A 17,546-nucleotide genomic window follows, 5' to 3' on the forward strand; every position below is an offset into this window, starting at 1 on the left:
CTGCTGCCACAGCCTCGTCCTCCCTCTGGCCCTGAGGTCCTATTTTCTAGTGCTGAAGAGGAACCTCAGCCTTTCCAGACATGTTTCTGACTACATCCCTGGTTCTTGACCCTCTTCTGCCTGCTGCCGTTTGGGTTGGCGGTGTCGCCGGTCAGGTTGGACACACCCTGTGTGCAGGGACTGGGCGGTGGAGGAAACAGCAGAGGTTCTCTGCAGGTTCCCTGGGGCAGCCACGATGGAGGTCTGTGTCCTGCTTTGAACTCTGGGGCTTTGGTTCATACTGGCACAGTCCTGCATCTGTCGAGCGTAGCACAGACGGCTGCAAGCAGTGTTAGCAGAGGAGACGGGGACTCCTGCCCCGGCATCTGGCAGCAGGGTGACAGCGGCAGCTGCACGGGCTTCCCCAGATGGGTCCGTGTGGTTCGAGCCGTTAGAAGGAGCCAGCTGGGGCTCAGATCATGCCTTTGCTGAAAGCTGGGTGTAGCTCAGTAAGGCAGAGGGCTAGCAGCACTGTGAAACCCCAGCAGGCAGATCGCGAGGCAGCGGGCGTGGGACACCGCTCCGCTTCGTGGTCCTGCCATCCTCTTCCTCCCGAGGGGGGACGGTGGCGTGTGGCAGGAGGAGCTGCGGGACGCTTTCCTCCAGCCCAGCGTCTTTGCTCCCGCAGCAGCGGTGTTGCACTGCAGCAGCACTTCATGGGAGCAGGATGAGGGGTGGGTGTTTGCAGGGCTCCCCACAAACGCCAGCGAGATCTGTACCGCAAAACCCAGCAGCTGTGGCTGGCACCCCGCTGCGGGACAGGGTCCGTTAGGAACCGAGTCCAGGAGGAGTCCGCAAGGCTGTCCTGCGTTTAGCCGTGGTACCACGCCCTGCTCTCCTCTTGGTGTGCGCCCCTCTCACCACCTTGTACCTTTCTCTCCCTGCCAGGAAACGCCAGCTGTCACCTCAGTCCAAGAGCTCCAGCAAAGTCACGAGTGTACCGGGCAAAGCATCCGAGCCCGGCCCCACGGGCGCCAAGGCGGGCAAGTCTAGCACGCTGTCGCGACGGGAGGAGCTCCTGAAGCAGCTCAAAGCAGTGGAAGATGCCATTGCTCGCAAACGGGCCAAAATTCCTGGGAAAGTATAGTGGGCCGCGCGCGGAGCGCCGCTCTGCCCCTTTAGTGACTGTTCATGTTTTTATAAATAGTGTAAAAGCGGCCACTTTGGGATTTTGCAGTTCTGTCTTATTTTGGCTGCGATTCTTTTTAAAAAAAAAAAAACAAAAAAATTAAAGTTTGTCAGCTGAGAACACACAACTGCGACGACTCGCTCTGGCTTCCCCGGCCGCAGGGCGAGCGGGTCCAGCGCCTCTGCTCCGCCAGCCGTGCGCGGCAGCCCGCGCGGGCCCTGGGCCGGAGGCCACCACCGTGTTTTCCATGTAAATTATGCACAGAGGACTCCAGCCCTGTCGGATACTCTCACTACTTTCTCCTTCTCTCTCTGCCCTCTCCTCTTTGCTAGCCTTGAGTTGTATTCTTCTAGTTAGCCCTGCTGTGTGTTGAGTGTCTTCAGCAATGCAGTTCTATATACTGTGTAATGAGAGAACCGAAAACTGCTGTGAACTACTGGCAACATCATCTTCTCTCCCTGCCCTCCCACCCCAGGAACAAAACAAATATATATATATTCTTGACTAAAGTCTGATTGGAAAAATGACCTGTCTTTTATTTTAAGCATCAGATTGTTTTAGTTGATTTAAAAGGAACCCTGAAGGTATTGTCGGGATGTCTGTCTAACGAGGAGGGTCCTTTTTTTCCTTTTTTTTTTCTTTTTTTTTTTCTTTTTTGAGGGATCTCCCTGAAATAAAGTATTTTGATAACCAGTTCTTCCCCTCTCTTCTGTTCTCTCCAAGGCCCCTGTCCTCCCTTCCCCCTTGGCTCTGGGGGCCTGTCCTCTGCTCTGTCTCAGGGGTGCGTTGCTGGGTTTTGCTGCTTGGCAGCTGCCCCGCTGCAGTGGCGCGTGCAGCCGCGTGGAGCTGGCAGTGCTGCCATGGCCAGCGATGGAGCTCGGCTTCCCTTGACGCCAGGACCTCATCCTTTGGTCCTGGCTTGCGCCACGCCGTTGTGACACCCAGGATTGTCACCGCTGGACACTGTGCATCAGTCCTGGGGGCACCAGGCTGGAACGCTGCGGTGCTGCCTGGGCCCCTTGCTGCTGCTGGCAGCCCTGGGGTGGCTGTGGCAGCCTGAAGCTGCTCTATCAAGGGAGCCGAGTCCTACCCGGGGCGAGTGTTGGGGCTGCTGCTGGTGGGGGAGCAGGGGCCGAGCCCTGCGCCCGGTCCTTCCCCTTCCTCACGCCAAGGGAGCCACTGGGCCCCCCTTGCAACGCTGCGTTTGCAGCCGCCGGGAGCGTGTAGCAGCCCCCGCCGGTGCCTCTGCGGTGGGGTGATGCTGGAGCGCACACCTGGCTCTGCAAGGGGCTGGATGTGAGGAGGGGACCACTATGTCCCTTGCACTGGGCTGTGCTGCAGCTGAGCCCTGCCGCGCTGCTGGCCAGAGCCGAGCGCCTGTGGCCCCACGAGCCACTTGCAACAACGATGCAGCATGGGCTGCTGGGGCAGGAAAAACTGTTCGTCCCCGAGTCCCTATGGCTGGGTCCTGCCATGCCCTCTTCTCCGCTCAGTGCCCCCAGCCTGGCCGTGGGGTCCCTCAGCCCCCTCGCACGCTCCATCGATGATGGCGGGGTGCCCTCGCCCGGCCGCAGCCCCCACGAAGCCGGGCAAGGAGCGGGAGGCAGCGGGGCGCCTGCTCCCTCTTCCTCCCCGGCCCTGGCGCTGCCCTGGGGATGCTGGAGGGGGAGACGTCGTCCTTTGGCCCTTTCCGGGGTTGCCCAACTTGGGATTTCTTGGCCTTGCTGCAAGCCTGGAGCGCGGCTGCCCCGGGAGCGTGACAGTGATATCACCGCTGAGCTTACGCAACGGGGCCGGGGCTGGGCCCGAGCGGGCAGCTGGCAGCATGGGGACCGTCCCCATCACTGGGGAGCCCTCCCCTTCCCCGCAGCCACCCCGGGAGCACGCGAGGGCACCCGCTCTCCGCTTCCCTCTCCCCGTGCCCCTCGTCTGGCCGCCTTGTCCTGGGCCATCCCCAGTGAGCCCAGGGCCGGGAGCCCTTCCCTGCCTCAGTTTCCCCTGCGAGGAGACCGCGGCTCTGCCCCAGCCAAGGTGGTGTGTGCGGGGGCCAGGGCCGGCCGAGGGGCACCGTGGGGCAGGACGCCGACCCGCCACCCACCCCAGGGTGCCCCCAGCCTCCACGGTGCCCGGGGCCGTGGCGGGCTGGGGGAGGCGGTTTCCGGGCCCCGGGAGCGGGCTGGGGCGCGCCGGGGCGAGAAGGAAGTGCAGTGGCCTCGCGCGGGGAGGAGGAAGGGAGCTGGGAGCTGGAGTTTCCAGGTGTGTGCACATCACCTGCGCCAGCCCTCTATATAAAGGCAGCGGCAGGAGCGTTGCCACTCGGCCACCCGCAGCCCCGGGGCACCGCAGGCAGCCGCTCACCAGGCCACCGCTCGCCCGCCCGCTGCCCACTGCACGCCTGCTGCAAGCTCATGGTAACGCCTGGCCTCGGCACCACGGGGGGGGGGGGGGGGTATTGGGGAGGGGGTGGTGGTGCATGCGTGTGCGTGTGCGTGCGTGTGTGTGCGCGCATGCTGACACAAGCACTGTGTCCGTGCCTATGCCAATGGGGACAGACCACCTACTTGTGAGAGAGAGAGAGAGAGAGAGAGAGAGAGAGAGAGAGAGCGTGTGCACATGCATGGGGGGGGGGGGTGCATGTGCACGTGTGTGTGTGTGTGTGTGTGTGTGTGTGTGTGTGTGTGTGTGTGTGTGTGTGTGTGTGTGCGCACTCACTGGTGCGTGGGGGTGCAAGCACATGTATGCATGGGTGCAGGCTGGCTGGTATTATGAGTGTGCACATGCCTATGCATCTATGCAGGTACTGCATGTCTGTAAGGGATGGCTGGCAGGGCTATGTGTGTGTGTGTGTGTGTGTGTGTGTGTGTGTGTGTGTGTGTGTGTGTGTGTGTGTGTGTGTGTGTGTGTGTGCGCGCGCGCACTCACTGGTGCGTGGGGGTGCAAGCACATGTATGCATGGGTGCAGGCTGGCTGGTATTATGAGTGTGCACATGCCTATGCATCTATGCAGGTACTGCGTGTCTGTAAGGGATGGCTGGCAGGGCTGTGTGTGTGTGTGTGTGTGTGTGTGTGTGTGTGTGTGTGTGTGTGTGTGTGTGTGTGTGTGTGTGCGCGCTCATGCACACACGTGTGCTGGTGCTCTGCATGCCCAAAGCTTCCCTGGCCACTGGGAGATTGGGGGGGTGGTCCCCATGCTGGGTTGGGGTGGTCCCGCGTGGGTGCTGGGGCAGGGTGCCGGGCGCTCACCTCCCCTCTCGGCGGCAGGGCTGGCTCGGTGCCCTGGTGCTGCTGGGCGCCCTGTGGCTGTGCCAAGGCCTGCGGCGCCCGGGCAGCCCCCCGCACCTGCACTGCTACAGCGCCAGCGAGCTGCAGCCCGGCGAGGCCCCCGCGCACCTCCTCAGCCGCAGCCTGCGCTGGGACCACTACGTGCCCGTGCAGCTGGTGCCGCAGCTGGAGCGCCTGCAGGAGCCCCGCCGCCGCCGCCGGCACCCGGAGCGCGCCTGCCCCGCGCTGCAGCTCCGCGCCGGCCTCCGCAGCGAGCCCAACGAGCGCTCCATCTCGCCTTGGCGCTACCGGTGAGTGAGCGGCGGCCACCCCGTGCTCCATGCTGCCCCGTGCCACCGTTTCCCCGCTGCAGTGGCCGGCTGGCATCTGCCCTCCTGGGGTTCCCCCTGCTCCCCAGGGTGGGACGAGCCTGCGGGGCTGATACCCAGTAGCATCACGGCTGGTACCCAGCAGCATAGCAGCTGGTACCTGGCAGCAACACAGCTGGTACCCGGCAGCATCGTGGCTGGTACCCGGCAGCATCGTGGCTGGTACCCAGCAACACTGTGGCTGGTACCCGGCAGCATCGTGGCTGGTACCTGGCAGCCTCGTGGCTGGTACCCGGCAGCATCCTGGCCGGGCTGACCCCGCCTCCCTGCCCGCAGCATCGACGAGGACGAGAACCGGTACCCGCGGAAGCTGGCCTTCGCCGAGTGCCTGTGCCGGGGCTGCGTGGACGTGAAGACGGGCCGGGAGACGACGTCGCTCAACTCGGTGGCTATTCACCAGACCATGATGGTGCTGCGGCGCAAGCCCTGCCCGCACCCCGCCAGCCCCGGCCTCTTCACCTTCGAGGTGGACTACATCAGGGTGCCCGTGGGCTGCACCTGCGTGCTGCCCCGCACCGGGCGCTGAGCCCTCGCGTGACCGTGTCACAGCTCCCCGCTGTGCTTGTTTTAGAGCACCTGTCCAGCACCGCCACGGCGCTGGCGTTTGCCCCCTCTGACCATCACCTTGTTATTTATGAGTTATTTATGCCCCGGAGCTGAGGGGCTGTGTGATGCCTGCCAGGCATCTTTTTTTAAGCATATATTTATTGCTGAGCGGCAGCTCCAGCTCTGGGGTCCAGCATCACCCTGAGGGGCCCGCGGTCGGGCCCTGCGAGCTCCTGCACAGCTGCTGGTTATTTATTGCCCTCTAATGCTATTTATTGTGCTCCATGGGTGCTATTTAATGCTGCCCGTGGTGCTCTGGCTCCACGTGGGGCACCGTGTGGCTTGCAAATCAAGCCAGGACCCCCCCCAAAACAAAACAAAACAAAATCAAACAAACAAACAAAAAAACCCACCTGTGTGTCGCCTGCTGTGTCCCCATGCTCAGCCCTGTCACGGTGGGGGGAAGGACCAGGGCACCCAGGAGCCCCGGGGATGGCTGGGGCAAAGGATGTGCCCCATGGCAGGAATGCCCCCCCATTCCCCCTGCCCCCAAGCACCCGAGCGGGGCCCAGCCCTGCCGCCAGCCCCGGGGCACCCGCAGCACCCCGCCACCCACACCTTTCCCATGGCTCTGCCCCCCCCCCCCAGCACCCATGTCCCACGGGCCCAGCGCCACCTGCCGGGGCCGGCCCCCGCCCCCCGCCAGCACCCATGGGTGCCCCAGGGCAGCCGTGCACCCCGCAACCACCCCAGCCCGGGGTGCTGCAAAGGGGCTCCCTGGAGCAGCCACTGCCACCCGACAGCAGTTAATTTGGCCAGAAACGGGGCTGTCACCACCAAGCAGGACTAAGGATGAGGCTGTGTCGTGGTCACCGGTGCCCAGGTTAAGGGGAAAACTGCAGTTCCCAGCCCTCGGCGTCCTTGGAGCAGCTCAGGAGGGATTTGGTGCAGCTTGGGAGCCCGGGACAGCGCCTGGCCGCTGCCTGTGCCCCCCGCGCCCAGTGCCGTGCCCCCCGTCGGGGGGGGGGGGGCAATGCTGCGACGTGGGGCCCCGGGCAGCAACCTGGCATGCAGCAGACAGCAGGAGAGGCGAAAGCTTTGATACCACAGCAGCGAGCCAGGAAAGTGCGTGTCACGGCCGAAAACCACCGGCTGTTACGATCGGGCTCTATCGCAACTCGTGTGACGCCTTCGCTAACAGCAACGCCAGGGCCGCGGTCTGCAACCGCCGCGCCGGGACTGCGCCGGCCGCCGACGGAGCTCCGTAAGAGCCTGTCCCAAATACCAACTCCCCGCGCTGGGATGAGCCCGAGAGGTTATTTTGCAGGGCTCTGCCCTGGGATGGGCACTTTGAGCCCAGGGATTACGCTTAAGGCAAGAAGGGAACTTAAGTGCATAGAGAAATAGCCCCGAGAGCCCTGTGACCTCCCGGGGGCTCACGCTGAACCCCGTCGCACTCACCCCCTATCCCCCAGCAGAGCTGAGACATGGGGCTGGGGGGGGTCATTCATTTTATTGCAACAGCAACCACAAAAGGAGGCGATAAAAAAAAGCAAGAGGCAGCGAGCAGAGCTGGGTGCCCCCCCCGGCTGGGCCCCCATGGGGCTGTGCACCCCCACGCCAAGCATGGCCCCCATGGGAGCGGGGCACCACCAGGGCTTGGGGGTCCCGGGGGTGGGTGGGGGCCCTGTGTCCCCGGGGAAGCGGCGGGCGAGCGGTGCAGGCAGCCCGGCGGGAGGCCCCGGCCTCACTCGGCCTCGACGGGGATGGGGTTCACCTGCCCCCCCGCGTCCAGCGGCGGCTTCTTGCGGGCGTCGGCGGGGGGCCGGGGCGGCGGGTTGCTGGGCGGCTGCTTGATGGTGTCACCCACGTGCGGCCGCTCGCGGGGCTTCTGCTCGATGGGCCGCCACTCCTCGCCGCGCACCGCCGCCTGCAAAGCCCCCCCGAACGACGCCTTAGCACCCAGCCCGGGGGGGCGGAGAGGCAGCATCCCACCCAGCGGGACCAGGCATCCCGCCAGGCTGGCGTCGGCCCCCGCCGCCCTGCTGCGTGCTCCCCCCGACCACCCCACGGACGGACAGACGGACGGAGGATGCTGGCCGTCCCCCCCAGCCCGGCACTCACCAGCAGGTAGATGCCGCTGGCGATGCCCAGGCAGACGGTGCCCAGGATGGTGGCGAGGAGGAAGCCGGCGGGGACGGCGAGGCTGCGGGGAGAGGCGGCGCTCAGCGGGGAGGCGGGGGCTGCCCCGCGGCCCCCCCCACGGCCCCCACGGCCCACTTACGCGGCGTGCAGGATGGCCCGGATGTAGTAATTCCTCGTGAGGGGCCCGAACACCTTCACCACGGCCGTCATGTACTTCTGGCCGCTGCGTGGGAAGACGGAGCGACACGGAGGGGTCGGGCCGGCACCCAGCACCGAGGGGCCCCCAGCACCCTGCTCTGCATCGCCCCAGCCCCCTGCTCCCTCGCAGCCACCCCCAGGGACACCAGCACCCCGGGGACCATGCCTGCAGGATCCAGCCCCTGCTGGCAAGCTCCCCAGGTTGGAAAGCCTGGAAGAGGCCGTTTCATGCCCTCCTCCTGCCCCTGCACCCCCTGGTGCTGTGCCCCTTGTGGGGGCCTTTCACCAGGGCCCCCCAGACTCCCCGTGCCGAGGGGGCAGCACTTACCACCTCTCCATGGTGGAGCCCTTTTTCCGCTTGCTCCTGGGGTATTCGAGCAGGCAGACAAAGACGCCTGCCGCGCTGGGGGCCGGGGGGTCAAGGAAAGGGCTGCTCAGGGTCGGCGTGCCAGGATTATTCCCTGGGACGCCAGCAACACTGGAGAGGGGAGGCCGGAGCGGGACGTTGTCTGCTGGCTGCACAAGCTGGGGACAGGGCGATGCAGGGGCCAGGGAGAGGCAACCGGCCCCCCGTCACCCCCAAGGGACGAGGTCACCACCCCCAACCTCCCAGGGAAGCTCTGCAGAAACGTGAGGGTCGTGATGTAGTTTTGGGGCTGGGATTTAAGGCCTGCAGGAAAAGGGCCATTTGGGGCATGAAAATGGCGATTTCGGAAAAGAAACGTGTAAAAAAAGAGGAACTTGGGAAAAGAAAGTGAAAGCAGAGGGCAGTTGCTATGCTCTGGCCCCCCATCCCCGCCTCACGCCCCTGCAGACCAGCCCGGCCGGTCCTCAGCATCGTCTCCGCAAGGATACATGGCGTACGCCGCGAAATACCAGCCCTTGAACTGCCCCGCCACGGCCACGATCCCGCCGGTCAGCATGACTGCGGGGGCGCAGCAGGGTCGGCCAGGCAGGCCATGCACCGTGGCCCCCCCGGCCCCCCACCACGCCGGGGGACCCCCGCACCGAGGGAGGGGACTGCAGGGCTCCCGGGGGAGGTTTCAGGCCCGTGGCTGCACACCTCCGCCCAGGAGCTCTGCTCCTCTCCTGGCTGCCTCTACGGCCAGGATGCCCGGAGAGAGGAGGAAGAGGAGGCTCCAGTCCTGCTAATCCCCAGCCGGACGGGACTTTCCCGGACTGTCCCAGGAAGCATCGCACCTCCCGCTTGCACCGCCCTGGGAAACCCCACCAGCCCCGCGGCCCCCAGCGCCCCTCGGTCGGCCACGGCCTGGGCCAACGCAGCAGTGCGGGTCCCGTGAGGCCAGCGCGGAGGTGGGCGGCCCCGCGGACCCCCACTTCCACAGCGGTGACCCCGCACCGAGAGCCTCCCCTGGGACCCGAGGCCCGGCCCTGCCCCGCTCCCGAGCTGGGGCCCGCGACGGTCACACGAGGGGACCGATTTCTGCAAGGGGTGGAAACGGGACAGCTGAAGGCAGCGGGCAGAGCGGAGAGGGAGGCTCCGCCACGGGGGTCCCGCGGCAGGGAAGGCCGGGAGCCCTCCGGCAGCCACCGGAGGCTCCAGCGGGGCAGCGCCCGGGCGCCCCCGTCCCCTGCGGGCCCCGGAGCCCCCCGCCCTGCACCGCCGCAGCCCCGACGGGGCGGCCCCGGCCCCCCGGCCGCGCGCACTCACTGAGCCCGGCCGCCAGCGCCTGCTCGTTAGCCCACATGGCCCACTCGATCTGCCCCATGGCTCGGCCCGGCTCGGCCTGGCCCGGCCCGGTTCGGCCCCGGCGGAAGCGGCGCGATACAAAGTAGCCGAGCGGCTGCCCCGCCCCGCCCCCTGCCCTGGCCCCGCCCCCTCCGCGAACCCCGCCCCCTGCCCTGGCCACACCCCTCCGCGGACACCTCCCACTGGCGTGGCCCCGCCCCCTCCGCGAACCCCGCCCACGGCCCCGCCCCCTCCGCGCAGGCCCCGCCCACCGCGCAGCAGAGGGACGGGACGGAGCGGACCGGGGGCAGGAGCGGCCGCACGGAGGGAAGCGCGGGGGGGGCAGGACCGGGGCCGCAGCAACCCCCCCCCCAGCCCCCGGCTGTCCCGCGCCCGCCCGGCGCTCACACACCCGCAACACCGCTGCGGCTGGGGAAAAGCTCTATTTGCTTACAAAAGAGTAAAAACCAGGCCCGGGGGGGGGGGGGACATCCTGCTCCGGGATGGGATGCAGGGCATCAAACCCGTGGGGCAGCCCCCCCCGAGCCCCCCAAACCGCGGTGCGTCGCCGCCGTCCCTCGCGGCGTCACCACGAGCACGGCCCCGCGGCGGGGGGCTCAGGCGCTGCCTCGGGGCAGCCCGTCCGCACCCAGGAGGTGCTGGCTGGGGTCGTCCAGGAGCTGGGGGCCGGGGCCGGGCTGGGGGGGCACAGGAGAGGCGTCAGGGGGCAGCTGGGGCCGGATCCCAGCTCCGTGCAGGGCCGGGGACCCGGCTGTTCCCCCTGGGGAGCCCTGCTCTGGCCGAGGGACAGCCAGCCCTGGGGACGGGGGATCCTGTCCCCAAACGGGCCACCCCATCTGGCGCCCAGCCAGGGCTGGCACTGGGGGACCATGGCCAGGGACAGGGCCCTGCACCCCCATGGGCATGGGGCCCTGCAAACACGGCTGGAGATGGGGACGGGGTCCTGCACCCCTGGGGATGGGACGCTGCAAACACCCCCCCAGGGACAGGGATAGGGTCCTGCACCCCCCCAGGGATGGGACCCTGCTAACACCGCCGGGGACAAGGACAACGTCAGGTTCCTGCACCCCCCCGGGGATGGGGCCCTGTGAACATGGCTGGAGATGGGGACAGGGTCCTGCACCCCCGGAGATGAGACCCCAGAAACACCCCCCAGGGAAGGGGACAGGGTCCTACACCCCCAGGGATGGGACCCTGCAAACCCCGCCAGGGCTGGGGCTGGGGTCCTGCACCCCCCTGGGGATGGGGTCCTGCAAACTCTGCCAGGGATGGGGTCGGGGCCCTGCAAACACTGCCAGGGACGGGGACAGGGTCCTGCAAACACCCCCCAGGCACAGGGACAGGGTCCTGCACCCCCCCAGGGACGGGGCCCCAATGGCTGGCGCCAAAGGCCAGGCAGAGCCCCCCCGCCTCCCCAGCAGCCCAAGCCCCCGTACCTTGGTGTGCAGGATGTACCGAATGGCGCCCGGCACCGGCTCCAGCACCACGGCAGACAGCAGCTCCTCCGGCAGCGAGGCCGAGCCGACGGGCAGCCCACGCACGAACCTGCCGGCACACCCGGCGCTCAGCCCCACGCGGCCGGGGGTGCTCAGCCCCCCGCGACGTGCCCCCCCAGCAGCACTCACTGGTCCCCGTTGGGCGCCGGGGGGAAGCTGCGTCTCACCACCTCCACGAACTCCGCCACGGTGTCGGCCAGCGCGAAGATCACGGCGTTGGGGCCGGCGTCAAAAGTGTAGGCCACCTGCAACGGGGCGGGGGACGGAGGTGGGCACCGGTGCTGCGGGGGGGCCCGGCCCCCCAGCCGACCACATCCTACCTTGGTGCAGCCGTGGTGGGCGTTGTAGCGGTGGGCCAGGGCGATGATGCGGCGCGAGACGTCGTTGAGGTAGAAGATGGGGGGGAAGGTGTCGAGGCAGGTGGCGTGGAACTGGTTGCTGTCGCGCATGGTGAGCTGGCCGAAGCCCTCGAAGTCCCGCTCGCGGATGTGCCGCACCATGCAGGCGATGCGCTCCGGCACCAGGGCCTCTGCGCGGTGCTGCGGCCACGTGGGCACCGGGTCACCCTTGTGCCAGCCCCGCCGCGTCCCCCCAATCCCCGTTTTGGGGGCCGTTCCCGGCCCATCGGCCCCTCGGCTTTGTGCGGCAGTGGGCTGCACCCTGCTCCCCCCTGGCCGCAGCTGACCCCCAGCGCAGGACCCAAGGGTGCTGCTGAGACCGGGGAGCGATGCCGAGCCCCACAGTGCCCCCCGTCCATGCCAGCCCCCAGCAGGGAGAAAAACCACCACCCAAGGGAACCGCGACCCCAACCCACTACGTGGCCAGGGCGTGGGGCAGGAGGGGCCCCGGCGTCCCGGCCCCCTACCTTCAGCAAGGGGCTGGTGTCCACGCTGGTCTGCATCCCCGCTGTGCTGCCCACCGGCTTCTTCTCGGCGCTGACCTGGCGCACAGGGGATGGGCGGTGGGACGGCGGCACCCTGAGCCCCCAGCCCCGTGGGACCCACGGCGGGCCGGGATCCCGGCAGGCTCTCTCCCACCCGCGCCCACCCCCGCGGAGGCGGGCAGGGGGCCAGCGCCGTCCCCTCACCACCAGCACGAGGACCCTCAGCTCCGGCCAGTGGGTCTCGGGTGCCACTTGCTGCGCGACGCTGTCCTTGCCGTCCGGCCGCTCGCCCCGGTGCCACTGCACGAAGCCGCCGAACATGCTGCGGCAGGCGCTGCCCGAGCCCTGGCGCGCCACCTCCGAGAGCTCGCCCTCCACGCCGTAGAGCCGGGCCAGGGCGAACACTGCAGAGGGGGGGCGGTGTATCAGCCCCGTGCCCCCCCCTCGACCCCCCCCCGCGCCCCCCGCGGTGCTCACCCAGGCAGGCGTAGCCGGCCGCCGAGGACGCCAGGCCGGCGGCCGTGGGGAAGTTGTTCTCCGAGGCGACGTGCACCTTGTAGGCCAGGCTGAGCGGGGCCGCGTCGGTGCCGCCACCGCGGCGCTTGCGGGCCAGGCGCCGCACTGCGAGGGGACCGCAGCCGCCGGGGGTGAGGCACCGCCGCTCCCCACCCCGGCCCGCCGACGGGGCGGGCTCTGCCCCCTCCCCGGGTAAACCGAGGCACGGGGAGGGGGGACTCACCCTCACGCAGGCAGGCCTGCAGCCGCGGGTGCCCTGCGTCGGCCTCCTCCCCGTTCAGCCACAGCCGGTCCTCCTTGAAGTCCCTGCTGATGGCAGCGGTGGTGGTGGTCTTCAGCTGGCCGGGAGAGCGGGGAGCTGAGAGCCAGCACGGGGGGGCCGGGGCAGCCCCCCGGGGTGCCAGGGGCCTGTCCTGCAAACCCGGAGCCCCCCGGCCGCAGAGCGGCATCAAGCACCAGGGGCGAGACGGGGAAGGCAGAGAGAGACAGAGGCAAAATGGCGCGAAACTCCAAAATCCCGCGCTTTCCTGCGGCTCTGGGTGGCTCCATCCCCCAAGGCCGCCATCCCGCCCCGGCCCCCCTGCCCGCGCCAACCTGGTCCTGGTGCAGCGTCACGCTCAGCGAGGAGTTGATGGGCAGGATCAGCTCGCTGTCCCGCTTGCCCCCTGCAAGAGAGGCGCAGGTGGGGCGTCGTGGGGGCGTCACGGCGGGCGGCCGGGCCCCGGGACCCCCCACCAGAGCGCCCCGCTCGCGCCCCACCGGCTCTGGGACAGGGCTGGCGCGGCTCTGCCAAGGCCGGTGCAAGCTGGCACCGTTGGGGCTGGCCAGGGCCCGCTGCCGGGGGGCGCGACGGGCTTGGCTCCGGCCGTGCTCGCCCCCCCGCCCACTGGCAGCCCCGGGGCGCTCGGTACTCACAGTACTTGATGACGGCCATGTTGACAGGGGCCGTGCAGGTGACCATGGTGACAGCCTTGTCCTCGGCCATGGTGCCGCCCCGCTCCCGGGCAGGACCCGAGCCCCACGCAGCCCCGGCCCGGGCTGGGTGCCGGCAGCCGGACAAGCGCTCAGCGTGGCCCCAAGCGGGACCCGGCCTGCGGGCGGAACCCGGCCCCCAAAAGAGGTCCCAGCCCCCCAAACGGGACCTGACACCCCAAAAAGGCCCCGGCCCCCCGCGCCGTCGGGGCAGCACCCGGCCAAGCCCCGCGCCCGGCTCCCGGCCCGCCCACGTGTCCGCGCCGCGCAACACCGTAGCGAGCTGCCGCCACCCCATTGGCTGGCGCCACCGCGGCCGGTCGCGGGCGCCCAATAGCGCCGATCGGACCACGGCCCTGGCCACGCCCCCCGCCCGCGCGCCCGGAACGGCAGGGCCGCCCCCGTTTGCCCGCCGGAGGGCTTTGGGCCGGGCGCAGCGCGCAGTGGGGAGCGAGGCTGCGGGGCGCGCGGCGCCATCTTAGTGCCTGGAGCGCGGCACTGCGCATGCGCCGCTCCTGCCCGCCATGACACCATAGAGACTGGGGGGAGGGAGGGTGAGCCTGCCCCAGTGCTCCCAGTGCTTCCAGTGCTCAGACTACCCAGTGCGCCCCGAGTTCCCCCCGTGGCTTGGGTGCGCCTGGTGCTCCCAGTTCCCCCAGTGCCTCCAGTGCTCACAGCACCCAGTGCTCCCACTGCCCTCAGTGCTCCCAGTGTCCCCGGTAACCCCAGTGCCTCCACTGCTCCCAACAGCCAGAGTCCCTAGTGCTCCCAGTACTCAGTGTTCCCAATGCCTCCAGTGCCCCCAGTAACCCCAGTGCCTCCACTGCTCCCAATATGCAGTGCCAGTACTCCCACCACACAGTGTTCCCAGTGCTCCCAAAGCCCCCAGTGCTCCCAGTACCCCCAGTAACCCCAATGCCTCCACTTCTCCCATTACGCAGTGCCACTGCTCCCAGTTCTCCCACCACACAGTGCTCCCAATGCCCCCAGTGCCCCCAGTGCTCATAGTGCTCCCAGTTCTCCCATTGCCCCCAGTACCCAATGCCCCCAGTATCCCCAATGCCCCCACTGCTCCTGCTACCCAGTGCCCCCAGTGCCCGCAGTGCCGGCTGCTCCCACCCCGGGGCTTCCCCGCCTGGGGACACCCCACACCCAGGCACGGCTGCCGGCCGGGGAGGGCATGCGCCCCCGGGGTATTTTTATGCACCGGTCACTCGCAGTGGAAAATATTCCGCAGCTCTCCGTGCCCGGGGGGGGCACGCACACGCCTGGCCCCCAGCGCCAAATATAGCCCGCTCGGAGCACCGAAAATAGCCGCGGGGCACCGTGGCCGGTGGGTGCGGGAACCTCCACGGGCACCAGCGCTCACTGCAGGCGACGGGCATCCTGCCCCGTCCTGTCCCATCACATCCCATCACATCCCATCCCATCCTGTCCCGTTCCATCCCATCCTGTCCCATCCAGTCTCGTCCCATCCCATTCCGTCCTGTCCTGTCCAGTCTCGTCCTGTCCCATCCCATCCTGTCCTGTCCTGTCCCATCCTGTCCCATCCCATCCCATCCCGTCCCGTCCAGTCTCATCCCATCCCATCCCGTCCCGTCCCGTCCTGTCCCGTTCCGTTCCGTCCTGTCCTGTCCCATCCCATCCCATCCTGTCCCATCCCATCCCATCCCTTCCTGTCCCATCCTGTCCAGTCTCGTCCCATCTCGTCCCGTCCCACCGCATCCCATCCCATCCAAGCCTATCCTGTCCCATCCCACCCCATCCTATCCTGTCCTGTCCCATCCCATCCCGTCCCGTCCAGTCCTGTCCCATCTCTTCCCATCCCATCCCATCCCATCATGTCCCATTCCATCCCATCCCATCCCATCCATGCCCCCTGGATATTTATAAGCTTTTTCCATGGGCGGGAGGTGAGGGGAAAACACGTGGGTTATTTTGGTGCTGCGGATTCTTTCCCCCGGCCGCCCAGGACAGGTGCACGGCCGGATTTAGCCCAGCGGAGCCGCAAATAGCGCGGCGCGCACAATGCGGAGCTGCCGCCTGGCATCCGCCGCTATTTATACCCGGCCGATGAGCCCCCGCGCTGGCCCCCCCCCCCCCCCCCCCGGTGACTTTCTGCTGGAGGTGACAGCGACGCGGCCGGGGCTGTCCCCGCGGGGGCTATACTTAGCCAGGAGATGCCCCCCCCCGCCGCGGGGCTCCCAGCCGGAGCCGGCTCCGGGAGCACGGCTGCAGCCCGGCGCCGCGGCTGGAGGGGATGCTCGGGGAAGGGGCACCGGTGCCTTCCCGCCGCTGCAAGCAAAGCCCCGGCTGCTCGGGTTACATCCCGCACTCAGCACAACCCAATAGCTCCTATTTTTAGGGCTGGCGGCAGCACCGGGGCTGGCACCCCGCTTCCCACCAAGAACCAGGCAGGAGGCTCCGGCGGAGGACCGGTGCCGGGGCTGGCACGGTCCCCGCCGTCCCAGCCGCCTGTGGCCCAGCTGCACCGGCTCTCCGGCCCCGAGCATCCCCTCCGGCCGCGGAGCTCAGCCCCAGGCACGGCCCCGGCACTGGCCACGAGGGACAAGCGCTCGGCTCTGCTTTTAATCATTTCTGCACTTAAACGTCTCGGAAACCAGGGCGGGCGGGCACGGCGGGGGTCAGGAGGCGGCGCAGCAGCCGCCGTCCTCGTGCCGGGCCAGCAGCGACATGCGGGAGAAGGTCTTGGCGCAGGCGCGGCAGCGGTACTTCTTGACGTCGGCGTGGGTCTGGAGGTGGGCGCGCAGGTTGGAGCGGTCGGCGAAGGCCCGGCTGCAGTGGGGGCAGGCGTAGGGCTTCTCTCCTGCGGGACGCCCCGGGGAACGCTGTCGGGGGGGGCTCCGCACCCCCAGCACCCTCCGCACCCCAGGCACCCGGTGAGCCCCGGGGACCGTGGCGCGTCCCCTCCACGGTGGCATGCAGAGGATGCCCGGGGAGACTCTCCAGGGACCCCCATCACCCCACACCCCGGTACCCCCCTGCAGCCCCCCCAGATTCCCACCACTCTCATCTCCCTTCTACCCCCCCCCAGGCGCTTCCCGGCGGTCCCTGAGCCGCGGTGGCACCGTCCCAGCGCTGCAGTGCCCAGAGCCGGAGGCAGCAGCCGATGCCGGCAGCCGTCCCCGCCACATGCACGGCCCCAACCCGCATCGCAGCCGTGCATTCCCCCCCCCCCCAGCACCCTCCGGACCGGGGGGGCCCCCCTACCTGTGTGGGTGCGGACGTGGCCCTGGAGCAGCCAGGGCCGGGAGAAGGCCTTGCCGCAGACGGCGCAGACGCAGGGCAGCGTGTGGGTGCGGATGTGCATCTTGAGGGCGCCCAGGCTGCCGTACGCCTTCTCGCAGTACCGGCAGCTGAAGCCCCGCCGGCTCGGCGGCTCGCGGGGTGGCTGCCGCCGGCACCCCGGCCCCGGCAAGGGGCACCGGGGCTTGGGGCGAGCCGGCCGCCCCGGGGCCTCGGCCGCCCCACTGCAGCTGCCCCGCGGTCCCTCCGGTGCCGCCGGCTGCCGCCGCGGCAGGTTCAGGCTCTGGTTGTCCCGCAGGGGAGTCCCCGGGCTCGCGGCGGGCAGCGGCGGGGCGAAGCGGGCGAAGAGGCAGCCGCGGTCCCGGGGGCAGGCGGCATTGCAGGCGGCATCGCAGGCGGCATCGCAGGTGGCGGCGGGGCAGACGGCCGGCGGCCCCCGGCACAAGCCGCACGAGCCATCGTCCATCTCTGCGGGAGCCGGAGGAGGGATGGAGGCATCAGCCCCCCCCCCGCTCGGGGGCAAGGAGGGGGCCAGGGAGACCCCAGGCGGGTACCCCGGCATGGGGCAGCCCCCCGAAGGCACCCGGTGACGGCCCCGGGGAGCCGGGGGGGGAACCGGGGGGGGACCGGAGCGGGGGCAGGCAGAGCCTTACCGTGAGCGCGCGTGTCGAGCTGGCCGTAGTTGGGGATGCGAGTGCTGGAGGGCTTCTTCACCAGGAAGGAGCGGGGCATGGCTGGACGGGCAGGATGGGCAGGGCAGGGAGACCAGGCAAGGCAGGGAGACCGGCAGGGCAGGGAGATGGGACAGGGGAGGAAGGGCAGGGAGACCAGGCGGGACAGATGGACAAGGCAGGGGAGGCAGGGCAGGGAGACCAGCAGGGCAGGGAGACCAGGCAGGGGAGGCAGGGCAGGGAGACTGGGCAAGGGAGGGAGATGGGGCAGGGGAGGCAGGGCAGGGAGATGGGGCAGGGGAGGCAGTGCAGGGAGACCAGGC

General features: G+C 69.0%; 5 protein-coding genes across 10 annotated transcripts in view; 2 read left to right on the forward strand and 3 right to left on the reverse strand.

Annotated features, from left to right (window-relative positions):
* Positions 1-1,861, forward strand: part of ZC3H18 (zinc finger CCCH-type containing 18) — a 49,907-nt gene extending 48,046 nt beyond the window's left edge. For all 6 annotated transcript variants that reach the window (XM_064519800.1, XM_064519801.1, XM_064519802.1 and 3 more), the window contains one exon: positions 928-1,861. In XM_064519800.1, coding sequence (XP_064375870.1) covers positions 928-1,126 — 199 coding nt within the window. In that variant the 3' untranslated portion in view covers positions 1,127-1,861. The remainder of the gene's footprint in view (positions 1-927) is intronic.
* A 714-nt stretch (positions 1,862-2,575) lies between these two features.
* On the forward strand, positions 2,576-5,344 carry IL17C (interleukin 17C). The gene is made up of 3 exons (XM_026109980.2): positions 2,576-2,722; positions 4,430-4,740; positions 5,095-5,344. Exons 1-3 carry the CDS (start codon positions 2,576-2,578, stop codon positions 5,342-5,344), a joined length of 708 nt encoding a protein of 235 aa, XP_025965765.2.
* A 1,514-nt stretch (positions 5,345-6,858) lies between these two features.
* LOC112989086 (cytochrome b-245 light chain) lies at positions 6,859-9,552 on the reverse strand. The gene is made up of 6 exons (XM_026109995.2): positions 9,380-9,552; positions 8,563-8,632; positions 8,036-8,110; positions 7,649-7,732; positions 7,489-7,570; positions 6,859-7,294 (listed from the first exon to the last, which is right to left on the reverse strand). Exons 1-6 carry the CDS (start codon positions 9,435-9,437, stop codon positions 7,112-7,114), a joined length of 552 nt encoding a protein of 183 aa, XP_025965780.1. The 5' UTR covers positions 9,438-9,552; the 3' UTR covers positions 6,859-7,111.
* A 269-nt stretch (positions 9,553-9,821) lies between these two features.
* On the reverse strand, positions 9,822-13,588 carry MVD (mevalonate diphosphate decarboxylase). Its single transcript, XM_026109990.2, has 10 exons — positions 13,229-13,588; positions 12,908-12,978; positions 12,537-12,651; positions 12,275-12,418; positions 12,002-12,201; positions 11,780-11,854; positions 11,235-11,453; positions 11,044-11,159; positions 10,855-10,963; positions 9,822-10,095 (listed from the first exon to the last, which is right to left on the reverse strand). The coding sequence occupies exons 1-10, from the start codon at positions 13,581-13,583 to the stop codon at positions 10,015-10,017; spliced, it is 1,485 nt and encodes a 494-aa protein (XP_025965775.2). The 5' UTR covers positions 13,584-13,588; the 3' UTR covers positions 9,822-10,014.
* Positions 13,589-15,930: 2,342 nt separating this feature from the next.
* Positions 15,931-17,284, reverse strand: SNAI3 (snail family transcriptional repressor 3). The gene is made up of 3 exons (XM_064519631.1): positions 17,206-17,284; positions 16,517-17,020; positions 15,931-16,112 (listed from the first exon to the last, which is right to left on the reverse strand). Exons 1-3 carry the CDS (start codon positions 17,282-17,284, stop codon positions 15,931-15,933), a joined length of 765 nt encoding a protein of 254 aa, XP_064375701.1.
* Positions 17,285-17,546: the final 262 nt, after the last annotated feature.

The sequence above is a fragment of the Dromaius novaehollandiae genome, chromosome 13 (genome assembly GCF_036370855.1).
Source record: "Dromaius novaehollandiae isolate bDroNov1 chromosome 13, bDroNov1.hap1, whole genome shotgun sequence".
Lineage (NCBI taxonomy): Eukaryota > Metazoa > Chordata > Aves > Casuariiformes > Dromaiidae > Dromaius > Dromaius novaehollandiae.

What these genes read in the sequence shown, in the direction of transcription:
- MVD (XM_026109990.2), bottom strand. Translation starts at nt 13,583, where the DNA reads ATGGGGTGGCGGCAGCTCGCTACGGTGTTGCGCGGCGCGGACACGTGG. An exon ending in GCAGGCCTGCCTGCGTGAGG is followed by an intron (nt 12,419 to 12,536) that starts GTGAGTCCCCCC and finishes GTCCCCTCGCAG; the next exon opens with TGCGGCGCCTGGCCCGCAAG. An exon ending in GGCCGGCTACGCCTGCCTGG is followed by an intron (nt 12,202 to 12,274) that starts GTGAGCACCGCG and finishes CCCCCTCTGCAG; the next exon opens with TGTTCGCCCTGGCCCGGCTC.
- LOC112989086 (XM_026109995.2), bottom strand. Translation starts at nt 9,437, where the DNA reads ATGGGGCAGATCGAGTGGGCCATGTGGGCTAACGAGCAGGCGCTGGCG. An exon ending in GGCGCTGGCGGCCGGGCTCA is followed by an intron (nt 8,633 to 9,379) that starts GTGAGTGCGCGC and finishes GCGCCCCCGCAG; the next exon opens with TCATGCTGACCGGCGGGATC. An exon ending in CCAGCGGCATCTACCTGCTG is followed by an intron (nt 7,295 to 7,488) that starts GTGAGTGCCGGG and finishes GGGGCTTTGCAG; the next exon opens with GCGGCGGTGCGCGGCGAGGA.
- SNAI3 (XM_064519631.1), bottom strand. Translation starts at nt 17,284, where the DNA reads ATGCCCCGCTCCTTCCTGGTGAAGAAGCCCTCCAGCACTCGCATCCCC. An exon ending in GCTCGACACGCGCGCTCACG is followed by an intron (nt 17,021 to 17,205) that starts GTAAGGCTCTGC and finishes CGGCTCCCGCAG; the next exon opens with AGATGGACGATGGCTCGTGC. An exon ending in CCACGTCCGCACCCACACAG is followed by an intron (nt 16,113 to 16,516) that starts GTAGGGGGGCCC and finishes GGCGTCCCGCAG; the next exon opens with GAGAGAAGCCCTACGCCTGC.
- IL17C (XM_026109980.2), top strand. Translation starts at nt 2,576, where the DNA reads ATGCAGCATGGGCTGCTGGGGCAGGAAAAACTGTTCGTCCCCGAGTCC. An exon ending in GCTCCATCGATGATGGCGGG is followed by an intron (nt 2,723 to 4,429) that starts GTGCCCTCGCCC and finishes TCTCGGCGGCAG; the next exon opens with GGCTGGCTCGGTGCCCTGGT. An exon ending in ATCTCGCCTTGGCGCTACCG is followed by an intron (nt 4,741 to 5,094) that starts GTGAGTGAGCGG and finishes CCCTGCCCGCAG; the next exon opens with CATCGACGAGGACGAGAACC.